Source organism: Lissotriton vulgaris, chromosome 9 (genome assembly GCF_964263255.1).
Source record: "Lissotriton vulgaris chromosome 9, aLisVul1.2, whole genome shotgun sequence".
NCBI classification, from domain to species: Eukaryota; Metazoa; Chordata; class Amphibia; order Caudata; family Salamandridae; genus Lissotriton; species Lissotriton vulgaris.
Genome location: NC_141697.1, coordinates 354747622 through 354765426, shown reverse-complemented (window position 1 = coordinate 354765426; position 17805 = coordinate 354747622). Strand labels below are relative to the sequence as shown.

The 17805-nt window shown below is 43.7% G+C and overlaps 1 protein-coding gene across 2 annotated transcripts in view; it reads right to left on the bottom strand.

The window, feature by feature from the left end:
* PPP4R4 (protein phosphatase 4 regulatory subunit 4) overlaps positions 1 to 17805 on the bottom strand; it is a 1899245-nt gene that overhangs the window by 1194541 nt on the left and 686899 nt on the right. For both annotated transcript variants that reach the window (XM_086937722.1, XM_086937723.1), the window contains exon 8: positions 3989 to 4110. In XM_086937722.1, the coding sequence (XP_086793848.1) occupies positions 3989 to 4110 (122 nt within the window). The remainder of the gene's footprint in view (positions 1 to 3988; positions 4111 to 17805) is intronic.

Here is a 17805-nt window from a genome sequence, read left to right as displayed (position 1 = left end):
CCTGAGTTTCAAGGCAGAAATGTTTGTAAACGTGTGCAGGGATGCCCACGTTGCTGACTGGAACATAGCCAGGAGTTGGAATCCTTGTGCTAATGCAGAGATAGAAGCTTTAGCCCTGGTAGAATGATCCCTTAAGCCCTCAGGGGGCTGTTCCTTAGCCAAACGTAGTAGAGTTTAATAAAGCGAATAACCCAGCGTGAAATGGTTCATTTCTGTACCACCCGACCCTTACTGGCTCCAACATACCCCACGAAGAGTTGGTCATTCACCCGCAACTCTCATTGGGGTCAAGGTAGAATGACAACGCTGTTTTTGGTTCCAGACGGTGGAGTCATTCCTCTTCTTTAGAGGGATATGGAGGAGCTTAGAAAGATGACCGGTTGGCCCTCATGGAATAGTGTTACCATTTTTTTTTAGATTTTATTAAAGGTTTTTATTCATTTAGGCACACAGTAGAGTTAACACATACATATCAGTATTCATCCTTGTTTGCAAACACATATAGATCAGGGATTAGCAAAGTAATGTAACATATCTGGACATCTCAAATTCAAATCCATTCCCGTAACCCAGCCCCCCGTCCCCTGCAACATAAGGACTCATTACAAGGCGAAAGTATCCGAGTCAAGTTCTGGCAGTTCACAAATGTCTCCTCTGAATTTGTTCCATGCCCCCCAGACTTTTTCCCATTTTTGTGGGCATCCACGGTGTATGAAGACCCCCCTTTCCCCACTATTGCCTCGTCCATATCTTTACACCATTTGCGAAGCGTAGGTAACGTTCCCGATCCCCACAACATAGCAATATTCCGCTTCGCCATCATCATACCAAGCATAGCCCAATCCTGTTCCTGATGGTTAAGGTAATTTGCTTCCCACACATTCAATAGACAGCGTCTCAGCTCCGGAAGGACCGATATCTCCAGTGCTTGCGATACATTGCGCATGATTTTAACCCAGTATGCCGCAATGCGGGGGCAGTCCCAAATAGTGTGATAAAATGTACCTTCACCTCCACAGCTGCGCAGACAGTACTTATGTGTTGCTGCCCCTTTTACATGAAGAGTTGTCCTGGTGTAGTATGTGCGGTGTAGCACCTTGAGTTGGAGCCTGGACGGGATCGCCGTTTCGCAGGGCGAGGATAGGGCTTCCTGCCACTCTGAATCATCAAAGTCACCCACCTCCCGGGACCAGGCCTGTCTCAGCTTGGATGTGGGGTCTGGTAAATTATTGACTAGTTTATGGTACGTTAGGGAGGTCGCCTTTTCTGTCATGTACTCTGTCAGGAGCCTATCTTCCAGTGGATTGGATTCCTGTAATGCGGTGCCCGGTGGTGTAGCTGCTTGTAGTGCATGACGGATTTGTAAATACCGGAATTTCTCCGTGTGTGCCATGTCGTATTGTGTGTGAAGGTGTTGGAAGTCGACCACCGCTCCCTTTTTCCAAAGGTCTCCCACTACTGAGAGGCCAATATTGTCCTAGTTTTGGAAGCCATTACTCCTGCGGAGGGTACCCAACTGTTGGGAGTCCCACAGCGGCGTCATCTGCGTGATTGACCCCGCACATTTCAGCCGTATGTGCGCCTGATACCAAATGTGTATCGTGTGTTCAGTAGGGCCGATCAATCCCGGAGGTTTACGGCGCCGGTAGAGATTAGCCATCAGGCCCCTGCCCTCCAAATTTTGTCTGTTCGCCCGATATGCCGGCTCATCCTGTGGGGTGTGTAGCCAACTATTGATTAACTTAAGGTGTGCCGCCCAATAGTACAGCTGTAAGTTCGGAAGTCCTATCCCTCCATGGTTCCAGCGAAGTACGAGCTTGTCTTGCGCGATCCGCGCTGGTTTATTTCCCCACAGTAAACTGGCGACCTCCGCTGCTATAGTCTTAAAATAGGTTTGCGGGACCAAGAATGGAGTGTTTTCAAGGACATAGAGGAAGCGCAGCGGTGCCATCATTTTATAGAGTGCTGCCCTTCCTAGCAGCGTTAGGGGGAGGCTACGCCACCCCGCTACCTCACGTTTGAAGCGGTCCAACTGGGGCTTTAGATTTTTGTCGTTGAACTCAGAGGGATCAGGTGTTGCATAAGTACCCAGATACTTAAAGCATCTGTAGTGACCCGCAGTGGGCAGTCCGCAGGCAGCCGTGGGGGCGGGCCAACCAGAACGTAGAGGACTAACTTGGACCAGTTTATTCTGTAGCCGGACACCCTGCCAAACTTATCGCAAACATTCAGCAATTCCAGGATGGAATTTCTAGGGGAGGTGAGATATAAAAGTATGTCGTCGGCATATAGGGATATGCGGTCTTCCCAGGCGTCAGTCCACTGAAGGCCCATAATAGAGGGCTCCCACCTAAGCCATGCTGCGAGCGGTTCTAGTATCAGCGCGAACAACAGGGGGGACAATGGGCATCCCTGTCGTGTGCCCCGCGCCAGCGGGAAGTCTCTGGATATATGCCCATTGGCAGCTACATGCGCCAGTCGTTTGTTATAAAGTAAGCGGATCCAAGCACAGAACATGGGTTCAAATCCTAATGGGTAACAAAGCCTCCACTTCCACAGTGCCCTGGTCGAGTAAATCCAGCAAGGGATCCGAGGGCAGAGAGACTGAGGGTGGCTGCACTCGTAAAATGTCCGTAGCTCTGCGGACTCCGTTCGCAAAAGCTGCACTAAACTCGTTCAGCAGCAATGATTTGATGCTATTGAGGTATCCCACAGGGAGCTTGTTTCAGACCTAGTGTCAAATCGGTGTCCTGTCCCTTTGGTGAGTTGGATCCTTCTCTCTTTTTAGAGGCTCTCCCAAGCACCACATACAGATTGTGTGTGGATCCATCGCCGACATCTGACGCGTACAGGATTCACACGCTTTGAAGCCTGAAGGCATCACACACTGTTCCCAGACACCAAAAGGCACAGAGAAAGCCTGAAAAACAAAAACAGGCCAGAGTTAACCACTTCTCTGTATCTGCGTTGGGACGCGGAAAAGAAGAAAACTGACGTCAGCACGCCAGGGGGTGGGGGAGTCTTAATGGCTCCATTGAAGACACTTCCGTGGACGACATCAGGACACCACCCCTCGGCGTGCAGGGGTACTGCTGGGGAAAATGTTTTCCGGATCCAGTCTGACGCCTGGGAGATATTCTAAGTTAAAGAATCTGCGGCTAGATGTCTCTATCAGATCTTGAGATCAGGGCAATGGGCTAGAGCATACAGAAGCCCATGATGCCAGGAGCAAGAAAGAGCATACACTCTTCAAACCCCCACAGTTTGATATCTAACAGAAAATGTGAGGAGTCAAAGTCTTCTCCTGCATCACAAACAGGTTCATAACTGTAAACTCACCTACTATACATAAACATATGGCTGGGGAACAGAAGTCTTCCCATGTCCTTCAAATTCAGCGCAACATCCTTGCAGTGTGTTGCAGAATTTCAAGAATTAGCTGCTATATAAAAAAACTCTGTTTCCCAAAAATAAAATTGAACAACATTTACAGGCCCTCTCTGGCTTCAACCAAAGTGCTGCACAGACTGAAAGAGAAAGATGCAATAATGCTTAATTCTCTACACCGCAATCCGCTGCCAGCCCAGATGACTGACAAAAAAATAGGAAGTGTTCTGGTAGGAGATTTGGATATACCAGTATTTAGAAAGGGATTTGGGAAAGATGTGTGTCTATGAAGGCAGACTCATCTTCACATTGTAACGACTGAAACAACAACTGGTACGATGAGGTAATATGCATACCTGTGCGCAACACTTTTGCAAGTTCGTCGACAAGTGATTTGTAGATCCTGTGCATGTTGTTAGTGTATTCCCTGTTAAATAACGTTTACGGTTTTACAATTCCATAGTTAAGCACGCTACTAAACAGCTCATGAGGGTGGATTGTGCTATGCAAAAATCACTAGCATTGATAAAGATATTGTTGTACAATAAAATGACATAATCTCAGAGTAAAAAATGTGTATTACAAAAAATGTAAAACTCACCATGGTCCAGCATAATAAGTAGGTTAACCATGGTCTCAAACGCTGCCAGCCGTACACTACTGCTTTCATCTCTGGCTAACTCCACTAACTCAGGAAGTACCACGGTTTTTGTTAGTTCTTTCCTGCACAAAATAGTTAGGCAAAGCAACATGAAATATTTTTTTTTAACAATTTTCACGACCAAATGCAAATTTAAAACAAAGAAATGAATGTTCCAAAGGTGTCAATAGTGGAAGAGTATGTGCATTCCAATCTCACCATAAAAGGCACAACACAATGGATAAGCACATGCACAGCATTGTAAGCACTGAACTCAATGGATATGCAAGGTATTTTCAAGACAATCCACACTTTTTCCTAGGTTTTCTGAAAATAAAAATAGCAGACAAAATATATTCATACACTTTCACATTCAAATACCCTTTTATCCTTCATTTAAGTATTAGTGTTGGAACACATAGTTTGGAAAGATCTACTTTGAGGCATGGAATGTGACTCTGAAGGGTATCCTAAAATGTTCTAGAGCTACAGTGGACATGTGTTGTTGTTTGCAGTACTAAAACAGCACACACGCCAGAGCATGAAATCAAGTTCAACATAACAAAACTGCATTGTTGTGATATTTTCCCGATGGCGTTCTCGTGTTTTTTGTGTTGTGCTAGTGTGCTGTACTGTCAATGTGTGGTTGAGTTCCAGTGTCGGTTTGCTGTTTATGTTGCTGTCTTGTGCGGATGTAGTGTCATTGGGGTGCTGTGTTCTATTATAGTAATATTGTGATATGTGGTGTTGGAGTGATATTCATCATGAAGGACATGTAATTCCATTAACCAGTGGATGTGTTGTGATATGTCACTGGCTTTCTTGCCTTTGCCAAGCTTCTAAGGATATTTTCGATCAAAGTAATTTCAACAGGCCCACAAAACTTCTCACATGCCCCCAAAGGTGGAAAGCATATTTCCGGTCTGAAGCCTAGGTAACAGTTAAAAAGAATACATAGACCAGATCCAAACAATGTAACAGTGGCCCAAGATTGAAATGCTCTAGTAGGGTAGAGGAGCAAGGACGGTACCTTCTACAGTACCTTCTACACTAAGTATAACAGGAAAAAGTGTAGGCTATCGGGCTTTGGCGTCAGTATCATAACCCAGAGATTCAAAGGGACAGAGAAGAGTAGAAAGATCAAGCTCTGCAGTCTTCAAAACAGAGGAGAAGTTCAAAGATTCCAGAATCTGATATCAATGGGAGGAAAAGGTATGGGGGGTTTGGTTCTGTTGTGACTGAGAACTAGGAAAACAGCAGCAAAGCCAGTCTCTGCAGCTTGTGGAATAGTGGCAAGATCCATGTAGCCTAGGTCCCCCCTGTGTAAACCGGTAAGGAGAAGTAAGCCTCTGTAGTCAGTCCAAAAGTGGAGACTGTACCGGTAGAGTATTCAAGGAAAGAATTGAAAATGCCATAACCTCCAGCAAATGGAAGGCTGCAGACAACAGAAGATGCCAGATTCTGCTGTAAATGTAAAAAGGAAGAGAAGGAAAGAAAATGTACACATTATGGGTTTCCTTTTTAATTTCATAAACATCAAGGGAATAGTTAAGTTACAGGGGTGGCTCCTCTGCTATGGCGCAGGAGCGTCGCCCTACTGCTGAAACGTAGCAGGCAGAAGAAAAATAAAATGGCAAAAAACCTATTTTATTTCCATTTTATTTTTGACCGCCAATTCGCAAGTCTAGGGCGGGGCGGGGCCATGTTACGTCACCACCAGCAGTGGGGAGTTAAGGTAGGCACTGCAAGTACGCTTGTTCTTTTATCTGTCCATCCACGGGCTGCATATCGACATGCGCTCTCCATTCTGTTCTTTGGAGATATCCCCAGTGCTCAGGGGCACAGGCCACCACTCCCTGTTGGAGCATGAGACCAGACCGCTCTGCCCAATCCCAGCGCTTCGCTGATGCTGGAAGTAAAAGCATGAAAGCAACTTTGGGAGTCTGGGAGCCTGTGCTCCTGGGTATTGGAATGCAGGGAGCAGGGAAGCAGAGGAGCAGTGAGGCGCGGAGCAGAAGATCATTGTGGCAGGCAGCAAAAGGTAAGTGTATTTTTTTATTTATTATTTATTTACCCACACTCTGCCCCCAGGTCAGATTGGCATGAGCTGCGGCGAGTAAGTTACACTTCTGAGTAAGATTACACTTTATAGTAAGTTTATTAGTTTCGATATTCGCAAACTCTGAGTGTAAATTTACTACAAAAGTGTTGGTTACATTTCTCCACCCACAACATAATGCAATTGGGTGGGTGACAGCCACCTATAAACCTCTCCCTATCCCTTCTTAAACCTCTCTTATTCCTCCCCAAATCATGTCCTAATCCCTTCCCTTTTAGTTGCAAATTTGCTCCTTTTTCCACCCACTCCCACCTACATTTACTGCTAAAACATATACTTACATGTGCAGAGACTCTGCAGTCAAGGCGGAGAACTCCGAAAATATAAGTATAGGAAGAACAGAGTAATAAAGCTCAGCAAGTAGTCTGTGAATTGAAATCTGCAGTACGTACATTTTGTAGTACTACAAAAGCTTACTACAAAGTGCAGTTTGTGAATCATGGAGCCTGAAAAAACTTTGTCAAATTTAAAAATAAAATTTTTGTTCCAAGATATTATTTTATTACTTTCTGCTTAATCTTTTAATAAACTTAGATAAATATGAAACAGAAACCCCACTATTAACCCCTTCGGTGCTCATGATGGAACCATTACGCCATGGCGGCCCACCCATGGGGAAGCGTTGGTGCTCATCACATGGGCAGCCCATCTACCCCACCAAACAAGGATGGCAGTGGAAGAGTTTCCAGGCTTCCAGGCTTCGGTAGAGGAAGGTAGGTTTTCTTGCCGCGGGGTTGTTTTGTTCTTGCTGCAGGATCACGCATGGGGTCATGATAGTGCAGCAGGAATGTTCCCACTAGGCACCAGGGATTTTCAATTTGGAAATGGGGGCACCTCCTTGGGGAAAGGTCGCTTCCAAAGACGATGATGTTATTTTCACTAATTCCCCTGGGGACAGATCGGCCTGTTTTGAAAACCCCACTCGACCCAGGGATATTGTTTAAAAGTGAATGGGGGCGATCCCTTGGGCAAGGATCGCCCCCCAATTATGTTTCTTATACTTGTCCACGTTTTTGTGCCCCCCGAGGTTGATAAGCCCCTTTTGCAGGCTCATCTGTATCAGGTGGGGGTGTTTGAAAACCCACTAGAACCAGGGATGATTTTTGTAAAATAAATGCAAACCCTTGAGCAATAGTCACTTCCTATGGAGGGGGATTTTCAATTGGCCATTTTCTGCCCCCCGGGGACAGATCGACCCTTTTTTTGGCCTTTCTTCCCCCAGGGGGGGGCAAAAACCTAACTAGATCTAGGGATATTCATTAAAAGTTCATGGGGTAATCCCTTGGGCAAGGATCATGCCCAGCTTTTTTTTATTTGTAAACTTGTGCCCGTTTTCTGCCCCTCCAGCAAGGGCAGATTGGCGCTATTTGAAGGCACATCTGCCCCAGAGGAGGGAAAGAAAACCACTAGCACCAGGGATATGTATATATTTATGTTTTGGGCTGGCCACTTGGGTAATGGTCGCCTTTATTGACTCTAAGTTTTTTAATTAATTTTGGCAATTTTCGGCACCCTCTGGGGGTAGGTAGATCAGCCCTATTTTGAGCCCCATCTGTCCCGAGGGGTGGACCAGACAACCCAATAGCCCCAGGGATATGTATATATTTATGTTTGGCGGGGGCCCCTTGAGTAAGGGTTGCCCCAATGGGATAGGGATTCGGTTATTATTTACTTTTGGCTTTTTTTCTGTCCCTCTTGGTGGCAGATTGACTATTCGTGTAGTGACATATCGTGTTATAATGTAAATTTTTTTATTTCTTGTCAATTGCGATTGTAATGTTTTATTTCTCCTTTAATTCTAGCTCAAGGCTTTTGCTCCTTTGACTGATGTTCCAGGTTGCGGTTTCGTCACTGGTGGTTTGTGTGGTTGCAGGTGTTTGGTAAGAAAACGTTTTCTGTATTATTTATTCTTAATGAGTTTAATTTCGCTGCATGAATGTGTTTTTGTAAATGGTGTAATAATATCAGTACGTTTATCCTCTGTTTTATTGAGTGTGAAATCTTTTTGCATTTGTGATCGATGTGTATTTTGTTGTCTTGTGTGTAATGACTTGTTTATGACGTCTCATTTCTTAGCAAGGATTATGGCTAACCGTAGGATGATTGCTCAGCAGGTTGCTGGTATGCTTTTCGAGTCTTCCTCTGAACATGATCATGAGTCTGACTCTGCATCTGTGACAGAGGAGGGAGTGGAAGATTCTGACAGTGAATTTTCTGTCCAAGAGGAATCATCGAATGATGGAGCCACTTTAAGTGCATATGAAGTGCCTGTTTTAGAGTAGGACTCTGATGTGACAATAATTTAGCAAGAGGCATCTGGACTGTAGCCTGGAGCTGCAAGGCTTCCCCTTGGAAGAGCTGTCCAGGGGAATATATGACGTTACAATGCAAACAATTACAACGCATGCTTTTACAACATAGTTTTTACATCACAACTACCATTACATTGCATGATTTTACAGCGTATGCCATTACAACACATTTCTAAAAACTTCCATTATAATGCATTCCATTACAACGCATACCGTTTCAATGCATAATACATTTAGGGCAACAGTAGGGAAAGTGTTGGATAGTGTAGGGGTAAAAATTACTATGCCCATCTAGCCAAAACCCATTATCACCCTAAAACTAAAAAATCTCCATTACTTACCTTATAATGCATCGTAATGGCATGCTTTGTAATGGCATGCATTGTAATGACATGTGATGTAAAGGCAGTTGCGTTGTAACAGTTGCAGTGTAAAAGCAGTGCAATTTAATGACTGGGTTGTAATGGATGTTTTACATCCAGGCATGGTGCAGCAGGCATTGGCCGACTTTACTGGTGTTCCAGGATGTAGAGTGGATACTGAAAACTTTTTGCCTATTTTTTTCTGTTTATGGACAATGTATTTTTGGCAGAGATTGTTGAGCAGACTAATGGGTATGCTGAACAGTACTTGAGGGACAACAGTGCCAGAGTTGGGCTCCACTCTAGACCTACCCAGTGGACTCCCACAAATCTGGATGAGTTAAAGAGATTCTTGGGTTTAACTTTTTTGATGGGCTTGTTAAGGAATCCATCACTGTCTTCATATTAGTCTACTAGTCCCTTGATGGCAACGGCTATATTTCCGGCACTCAAGAGTTGTGATCGGTATTTGCTTCCGCTTTGGATGCTGCATTTTGTCGATAACAGTTCAGCATTGCCACAAGATCGCCCCGATTGTGACCGTCTTTTTAAGATTCTGCCTGTATTTGATCACTTTGTAGAACGATTTTCTGAGGTCTGTGCTCCAGGGAAAGAAATATCTGTGGCTGAGTCTTTAGTCTTGTTCAAGGGCCGCTTGGTTTTTTGGTATTACATTCCTAGCAAGAGGGCATGCTATGGAATTAAGATGTATATGCTGTGTAACAATAGGACTGAATAGGGCTCTAATTTCAGGGTGTACACCAGTAGGGAATTCCAGGCTTGACTCCCCTGGTTATCTGGCCACTTTCTGAGCAAGTGAGAAAATTGTGTGGGAACTTGGTAGAGGACTTTTTAACAAAGGTCACCATCAATATGTAGATAACTTCTAGTCTGGTATAGGTTGTTCATGGAATTGCCCAAAGTAGACACTGTTGCTAGCGGCACCATCCGTTCTAACAGTAAAAGTTTCTCAATTGAACGTGTTTGTCAAAACCTTGAGCGGAGACAGTGCAGTGCGCTGTGTAGTGAGGAACTTCTAGCTGTGAAGTTTAAAGACATGAGAGATGCCTACATGCTGACTAGGCCCTGGCAGTGAACTCCGCTCCATTTACTGAGTTTGTGGATTCTTCTGCACTCCGTGCTACACAGAGCTTGCGGAGTGCAGAATGCCCATCTCCGCGTACTGCAGCAGAGGTTTTTCCGCGCTCTCGCTCACTAACGGTAAGTTGGCAAGCGCAAGCTGATGGTTGGGTAGAATTTTTACTCAAGCAGCAGGAAGATCAGTGCGAGCGGCAGGAAGATCAGTGCGAACGACAGTTCACGCTGCACTACACCAATTGTGCAACTACAGAGTTCATTTGTCACTTTGCGGAGTTCCGCATAGCAGAACTATGCAAAACCCCCCCATAAAACTTACGGGGTTCGAAATGCGTTGACCTGTGTATTTTAGTGTTGTGCGATTTAAATCGTGTACCAAAATTCATTAATGTTTCTTATGATTATGGGCACGGCCAAGCCTTGTTATTAATTTGTTACATTGTTTGGTCTTAGACCCCCTAGCCAGTTCAAACTGCTTAAAATTTTCTCGGTGTTAGGGGTACATGAGTGTGTGTATGATTGTGAGAGAGAGTGCTTGAGAAAACACTGTATGAATGTTGATTGGTTGGGATAAGTGAATCATTATTTGATTTTGTATTGATCTTGGTTTGTTGCAATTAGATTTAGTTTGTTGTGTAAATATCAAGTGTGTTTTTGATTTTTTGCTAAAAATTTCTTCTGAAAAGAACTTGCATTGTTTCCTTTGAGAAAGAGGGTAACATGTAATGAATTGTCTTTTCAAATGAAATAAAGATTATTGATTATTCAGGACACAGACTGACCAGTGGCTTTTGTGTCCATTCAAGGTGTGTTAACTAGCTATCAGTATTGGCTCTTTTGGTTGTTTATTTGCTTATGTCCTCAGCCTTACTGATTCGAGCCATACCCGTTGTTGTTTTTGCGCATAGATTGAAAGATCGACACTTTCCTGATCACATTCCACCTAAACCTACAAAAGACTTTCCCAGTAGGAGATAAAGAGTCTGTTGGCATAGAGGTATGCAGAAAGAGACTCATATGTACTGCCCAGAGTGTCCTAACCCTGCGCTGTGTGTGCCTGCTTGTTTTAGAAGGTAGCACATGCAAAATAATATTTGGGAGCATCCATGAGTGTTAAAGTGAACTGCCTTGTCTGTATTGCTTTATCTTTTTGTTCAGTTTCAAGGTTGCCATTAGTGTGATCTATTTAGTTTCAGCTTTTGTGTTTGCAGTTTTGTATCTACTTACAATTTGTTTGTGTTTTCTTTTTTGTATTAAAATGAATTGATGGCGGTATGCAATGGACTGGCACTTTGCTGGTGGTGTGTGTGGACTGGTGGTTGGCTGGCGGTGTGTGTGGACTGGCGCTTGACTGGCGGTGTAAGTGGACTGGTGCTTGGCTGTTGGTGGGTGCGTACTAGCGCTTGGCTGGTGGTGTGTATGGACTGGTGCTTGGTTGGCAGTGTGCTTGGACTGGTGCTTGGCTGGTGGTGAGTCTGACTTGGCACTTGGCTGGCGGAGTGTGAGTTGTAACTTGCTGCTGATCACTACACACACCGGTAGCCAAATGCCAGCTCACACAATGTGTCAGCTGGTGTGGTTGTTGTCTCAGGCATGCAGGTGTGTGAAAGTGATGGGCCCTTGAATGGTACTGTCTGTCCTCGGCCCGTGGCTAGTAATGTGAATGGTTTTATGTGTGTCACTTGTATGAAATGTGTATGGATGGCCTGTGAAGAGGTTGGTGCCTTGTTGTGGCTATCACAAAACAACCTGGTTTTGCAAGGGACTCAACTGCGTTTTTGGTCGGGGTTCGGCGGCCAGCTAGGCGTACCTACCTAACCCAGACATTTCTGAAAACTAGACCCACAGGGGAGTCCAGGAAGGTAAGGCTTGCATGGATCCCCCCTGTTTTCCTACGCAGAATCCCCTGCAAACCTCAGATTTAGCTAACAAAAAATACATTTTCCTTTACTTTCTGTGTGGGATCACCCCGTCAGACAAATGTCCTACTACCCAGCATTATCCTTGATATCCCGATTTGTGAGGGTGCCCAATGCAGAGTTAGCCTAAAAACACAATAACACTTAAAGCTCGCTGTGCTATCCCCTCAATCCCTATATTTTTGGCCCTTCCAAGTTGCAGGCCCTTGGCCCACCCACACAAATGAGGCATAATTTTTCTGGGGAGACCGAGGGAAATGCCGACTGGTAGGCCCTTTATGCCGGCACGTCGATACCAGACAGAAATGTGGAGAAAATGTGTTTTTTTAGTTACATTTGAGGTTTGCAGCCATACCTCCTTGAACTCCTCCAGGTGTCTAGTATTTAGAAATGTCTGGGTTAAGTAAGTTTCCCTAGATGGCCGTTGAGCCCGGGACCAAAAACGCAGATGCCCCCTTTGCAAAACCAGATTGTTTTGAGATAGGTACTTTTGAAGTCTCCACAATACATTTTGTGCCCTTTCCTGCCTTGGGGACATGGCCCACCCTCACAAGTGAGGTACCCTTTTTTTCGGAAGACTTGGGGGAATGCTGAGTGGGTGGAAGTTTGCAGCTCCCTGCAGATTCCAGAACTTTCCATCATAGAAAAATGTGTTTTTACAAAGTCTGAGGTTTGCAAGAGATTCTGGGTGACATAACCTGGTGTGAGCCACGCACGTCACCCCATCCTGGATTCCCCTGAAAGTCTAGTTTTCAGAAATGTACATGTTTTCTATTTTTTTTGGGTGTCAGCTGAGCTAGGGTCTGAAATCCGCAGTTAGGCACATTGCGAAAAATGGTCTGTTTTCACTGGAAAAAAGTGGTGTGCCCACTTTGCGTATTGGGATGATTCCTGTCGCGGGCACTATGCCTACCCACACAAGTGAGGTACAATTTTTATTGGGCGTCTTGGGGAAATGCTGGGTGGGTGGATGTTTTCATCACAGAAATGTGAGGAAGGGGTTAAAACAAAATTTGCTTTGAAAGTTAATGTAGCTGCATTGATGGCTAAACAATTTTGATTTTTTTCCTTTAAAAACCAGGCATACAGAATACTGCCCCACACAGCCTTACACATAGCAACCACACAATTTACTAAGGGTAGCTAAGGAATCCCAGAACGTAGCGTGCCAGCATTTAGTCCCTCAGTGTTGTTGTTTTTGTATGACTTTATTCGATAGAATGTATCATAAAAGTGTACAAGTTCATGCATCGATTTAAAAACAGAAATACGTCCCCTTTTTTCCCATTGATAGAAAAAACGATGTCGCATTGTCATACATACAGCACAAAAATAGAATTTAAAAAGCAATGTGTTTTAAAAGCAGTTAAAAATCCATTACAAACACAGATGTTAAACAATTATCACACAATAAAAACTATAACAAGCAGAGGGCATCGCAGGGGCTCCATAATCTGCAACTGATGTGCCAATAGGAGCTTGGATCTAACTAGCCAAGCGCATCCCAGGTATTTAGCTGTCCCACATACTACACTGGGAACAGAGGTGTCTGATGTTAGATTGCGCAATGCCTCCCTATGATGCTTAGTCCCTAAGTTAGAGCACACGGGTTTCAACCATCTCCGTCTCGCCTGGCCATATGCTGAACAGGCGAAGAGGAAGTGGGGGATGGATTCTGTGGGGGAAGCGCAACCAGGGCAACCTCCTACCCTCTCCCCCAAGGGTTTCCAGCCCGCAGTAAAAGCATTCAGAGGTAGTCCCTCAGTGGATTTTGAGATCCTTTAGAAGCATATAAGACCCATAGACTAAAGACAAGGCTTCCATTTAACTGGCTCTTTACTGGAGGAGTGAGGGTTGTTATGAATTTAATGAAGTTTCCACTGACAGAGAATTGGTTCCTGGGATTGATCGAAAATCAAAAACAGCTCTGGAAAAAATGTTGATACAATTCTCACATTTCACCAAGCATCTTCAACCATTCCTAAAAAAAAGAGACACAAGAGGGATTCTCCGCCCACAAATCTTTTTTCAGGTCATGACTCCAAACAGCGCATTTTACTATGCATTTTTAAACTATACTGGCAAACATCTTCCACGTTTATTCTAATAAAAAGTTATAGACGGTCATTCTAACCTGGAGCAATATTTCCCTGCAAGAGAGATTTGTTCTTACGTGCTCTCCATCTTTTCTCCTGCTCTCTGTGATACTCTTAAGTGTCACCTTTTCTGTTAGGGTTTTTTTCCAGACTGGTGATATTTCTCTTCTCTTCTTAGTCCTTGCGCCAACACGCTGAGGCTGGAGCTTGTACTTACAGGTAACTCGCGCACGCACCTGCTCTCAGAATATCCCCCTTACCTTCATCATGCTGATGCCCTTTGTTTAGTCTCTCCTTTTATATTACTATTTCCTTTCTCCAAACTCAGCCTCACTCTGCAGCACCCCCTCTTCTCTGCATGTTCTCGATTCTGTCATAACTCAGACTGATAAGCAGCCATAAAACATGAAACCATCATCAAGTCACAAGTCCTCAAAACACAAAAGTGATTTATTAGCATAAACCCCACACAATGACATCCAGAGACGTTTTAGGGCATGGGAAAGTGGACTCTGGCCCAGGGCCCCAGCCTTTCAGGGGGCCCCCTTACAGCCATCTTTGTTCTGCAGAGAGTCTTGTCCCAATGACCTTGAATAACTCTTGAACAGATTGTTTTAAATACCGTTTTCCTTTAATTTATTTTTAATGTGAGCGATTTGTGAGTGCATTACGGATATTTTGCAGAGAAACGTTGTTTATGTTCACGCAACATCCCTAAACAAAGGTTTCTTTTAGCTCATAACAGGACCTCACATATGAGAAATGGGAGGGCATCATAGAGATTATTTGCAATAATACTAATTAGCTGCTGCTGTGCTACCAAATTGAAAACACACATCACTATCCCTGAATATTAGATGTAAACACATTGAGAATTTGGACGAGGGTGCCTGTGCACTGTCAGTGACCTGGCCAAGGAGGGTGTGAAAGAGCTGAAAATGGATCATACATTTAAAGCTGTTCCGAAGAGGGGTCAAAAATACGTTTGGCTCAGCGCCCCCAAAATCCTTAAGATGTCCCTCCAGCGACGCCATCTATACTGGTTTCATGTCAGGTAACAGGCAGTTACTTACCACAGTAAAGATATGAAGTATCAGTCTCTCAAGAGAAGGCAGTTCAGTGCTAAGTCAGCCTAGATGAAATAGCCAGTAAATGATGCTGATGCAGAGCTCAGGTTCCGGGTCGTACCACTTGACTTCCCAATGTATCCTCTAACAGAGGTAGGCATTTTGATTTGCATATTTAAATCAATCTGTTTAAGAAATATTCAAGGTCCTTAGCGCAAGACTATTAGGACAGAACATAGCTGTCTCTATCAGGGGGGCCCCTGAAAAGACTGGGGCCCTGGGCCAGAGCCTACCTTGCCCATGCATTAAAACGTAACTGTGTCGGGCATCGATGCAACTCTTCAATCTTCAGAAAGAACAGAATCTTGGTTAATTTCTTATGCTCTATTCCTTAACTTTCAGCTGAGGTCTCCGAGATGTGAAGTAGGCTACACTATGGATACCAATCTTCTTTTTACCCCCCTTCACCAACCCCCCAACAAAAGCCTCTCTCAAATCCCTATTCCAACAGCTACCAAGAAAACATGGCACCAAAAATGTCTCCAATAAAAGGAATCCTGCTCCACTAACAAACATGACAAGGGTTGCACAATGACCACTCTGGGGTCGCTTGATGATAGCTAAACTATGACACTCTTTCCTGGAGATATGCAAGCCCCTGAAACCAAGGAGGACAACCAGAATCTAAATTCAAGAAAGACATGAATTCTTTGTGCCAATATTTTGCAAAGCCAATACCAGATCTAGATCGCCATCTTCTAAAAGTGGAGACTCAAGTGGACCACCTAGGACTGGCAAAGGTCAAGCAATCCCATGTGTTGGATAGGTTCCCAAAGATCTTGCTAGAAAAACAGAATGCACTCCAGGGAACGCTTGATGACTGTGAAAACTGCTTACACAAAAAAACCTGTATGTCAAGGCCATCAAAACATAACAAAACAGATCCTGTTGATCAGGAGGAACATGTTCAAAAACCATTTCACCCGATCCTGAAGACCCGTGTTGATGCAGGAATGACACTGTACTGTACACACAGGGTTTTCTGAGAGCAGAGAGGTAGTAGGACCTAAACCTAGATGTACAAAACATTTTCTTCTAAACTAAAGAAGTGATCTTTTGTGCTGCTCGAAACATGGACCTCATCCAGTTTAAAGAGGAATGTATACTAATTTTCATTAAACATGTGTTCCTATACATTCAGCATACAGAAAGAACTCAATGAAGTAACAAGGCACCTTATGAACGAAGAAAACAATCATTATTATTCAATGTGAGGTACTTCTCAGTGGAGAATGGAACAACGATCTTCACTATTGCCCTGACCCTCATTTCGAAAGCCCACTCTCCCAATATGTGGTGGATGATACACTTTTTTCCTGCCTTAATTGATGGGCCCAATCAATCTTTTCACTATTAATGCACACATTCTAAACTTCCCAATGAAGAGGATAGCCTTGTTAAAATGGCTTAACTCAAAAGAAGCAGCAATTATCTTTCCACAAGAGACCCACTTGTTGATTGTCTAGGCTAAAGTCACCATTTAACCCTTTGCATTTCCATTCCATAGAGTAAATTGTGAGTTTCGGAAGGCAAAAGGGGATTTGAAGAAACTGTAAATTGAAGAAGCCTCCTTGAAAATGGTTTGGAAAAGGCTTATAGACACCTAGCTCATAAATTTAGAGGGGAGGTGAAATGTATGACCACTACATGTGATATAGGAAAGGCGTTGACTATTACTCTACATCGCGGGGCATGTGACACTGAACTGGATCAAAACTTGGCTAATATGTCCTTCAAGGAGACAAAAACTGATATTCTAGAATGAATAGCAGAACACATCTCCCCTGCTGCAGTACTGGAAGCCATCAAAAATGTAACCAACATTAAAGCCCTAGGCATTTGGGTCCTCATTCCAAATGGTGTTTAAGAACTTATTATGGTACCCCCATGAACAATATTCAATAATGATTACTCTCCGGTTCGGTGTCAGAGTCCATAATGGAATCTTAGATGACCCTAATACTTATACTTAACAAAAATCCTTAGTGTTACAGGTCATACTTTTAAACTGCACTTTTAAACAATGATGCAAAAATATTAACAAGAATTCTAAGTACACATTGTGAAAATATATGGTTGAAGATTGTACATCCAGCTCAAAGATCATTATGCAGAATATGGATATTAACCATCTGGCCCGGTTTCTATGTGACATCACTGCCTGAAAACACTCCCATATGCCCCTTCTACTGTTTTGACACAGAGAAGGTGCTTGATAGGGTTGACTGGGTATTTCTCAATAAGACACTGGAGAAGACAACCAAGCAGTTTCCTATCAGAATATATAGCCTATCATATTTTGTACGCCCTTCCACTAAGATTAGAGTTAATAATGTTAAAACTCCACTCATAACCCATTCCTGGGGCAGGAGACATATGTCCTAACTTTCCATCAATTTTCCTCTTGATAATAAAGTCACTAGTGCCGAAGATAAATTCCAACCCGGAGATTTATGGAGTGAATTTCAGTTCATTCTCTTTCAAACTGGGTGTTGGAAAGTGGGTTGCCAGTAGTGGAAATTGTATATCTACCACTGACAATAAGGCCATTAATGCAGCCTAGGGCTCAGAATGAGTCTCAGTAAGTTATTCCCATGCTCAATCCTTGGTAGTTTAGCTGCGAGCAGGCAGGCTTAATTTAAGATACAGGTATAAAAGCATTTAAAAACAGCAACTCTGTAAATAATTAAGACACAACATATAATAAAACTTCAACACCAATTTATAGAAATAGGGAATATTATC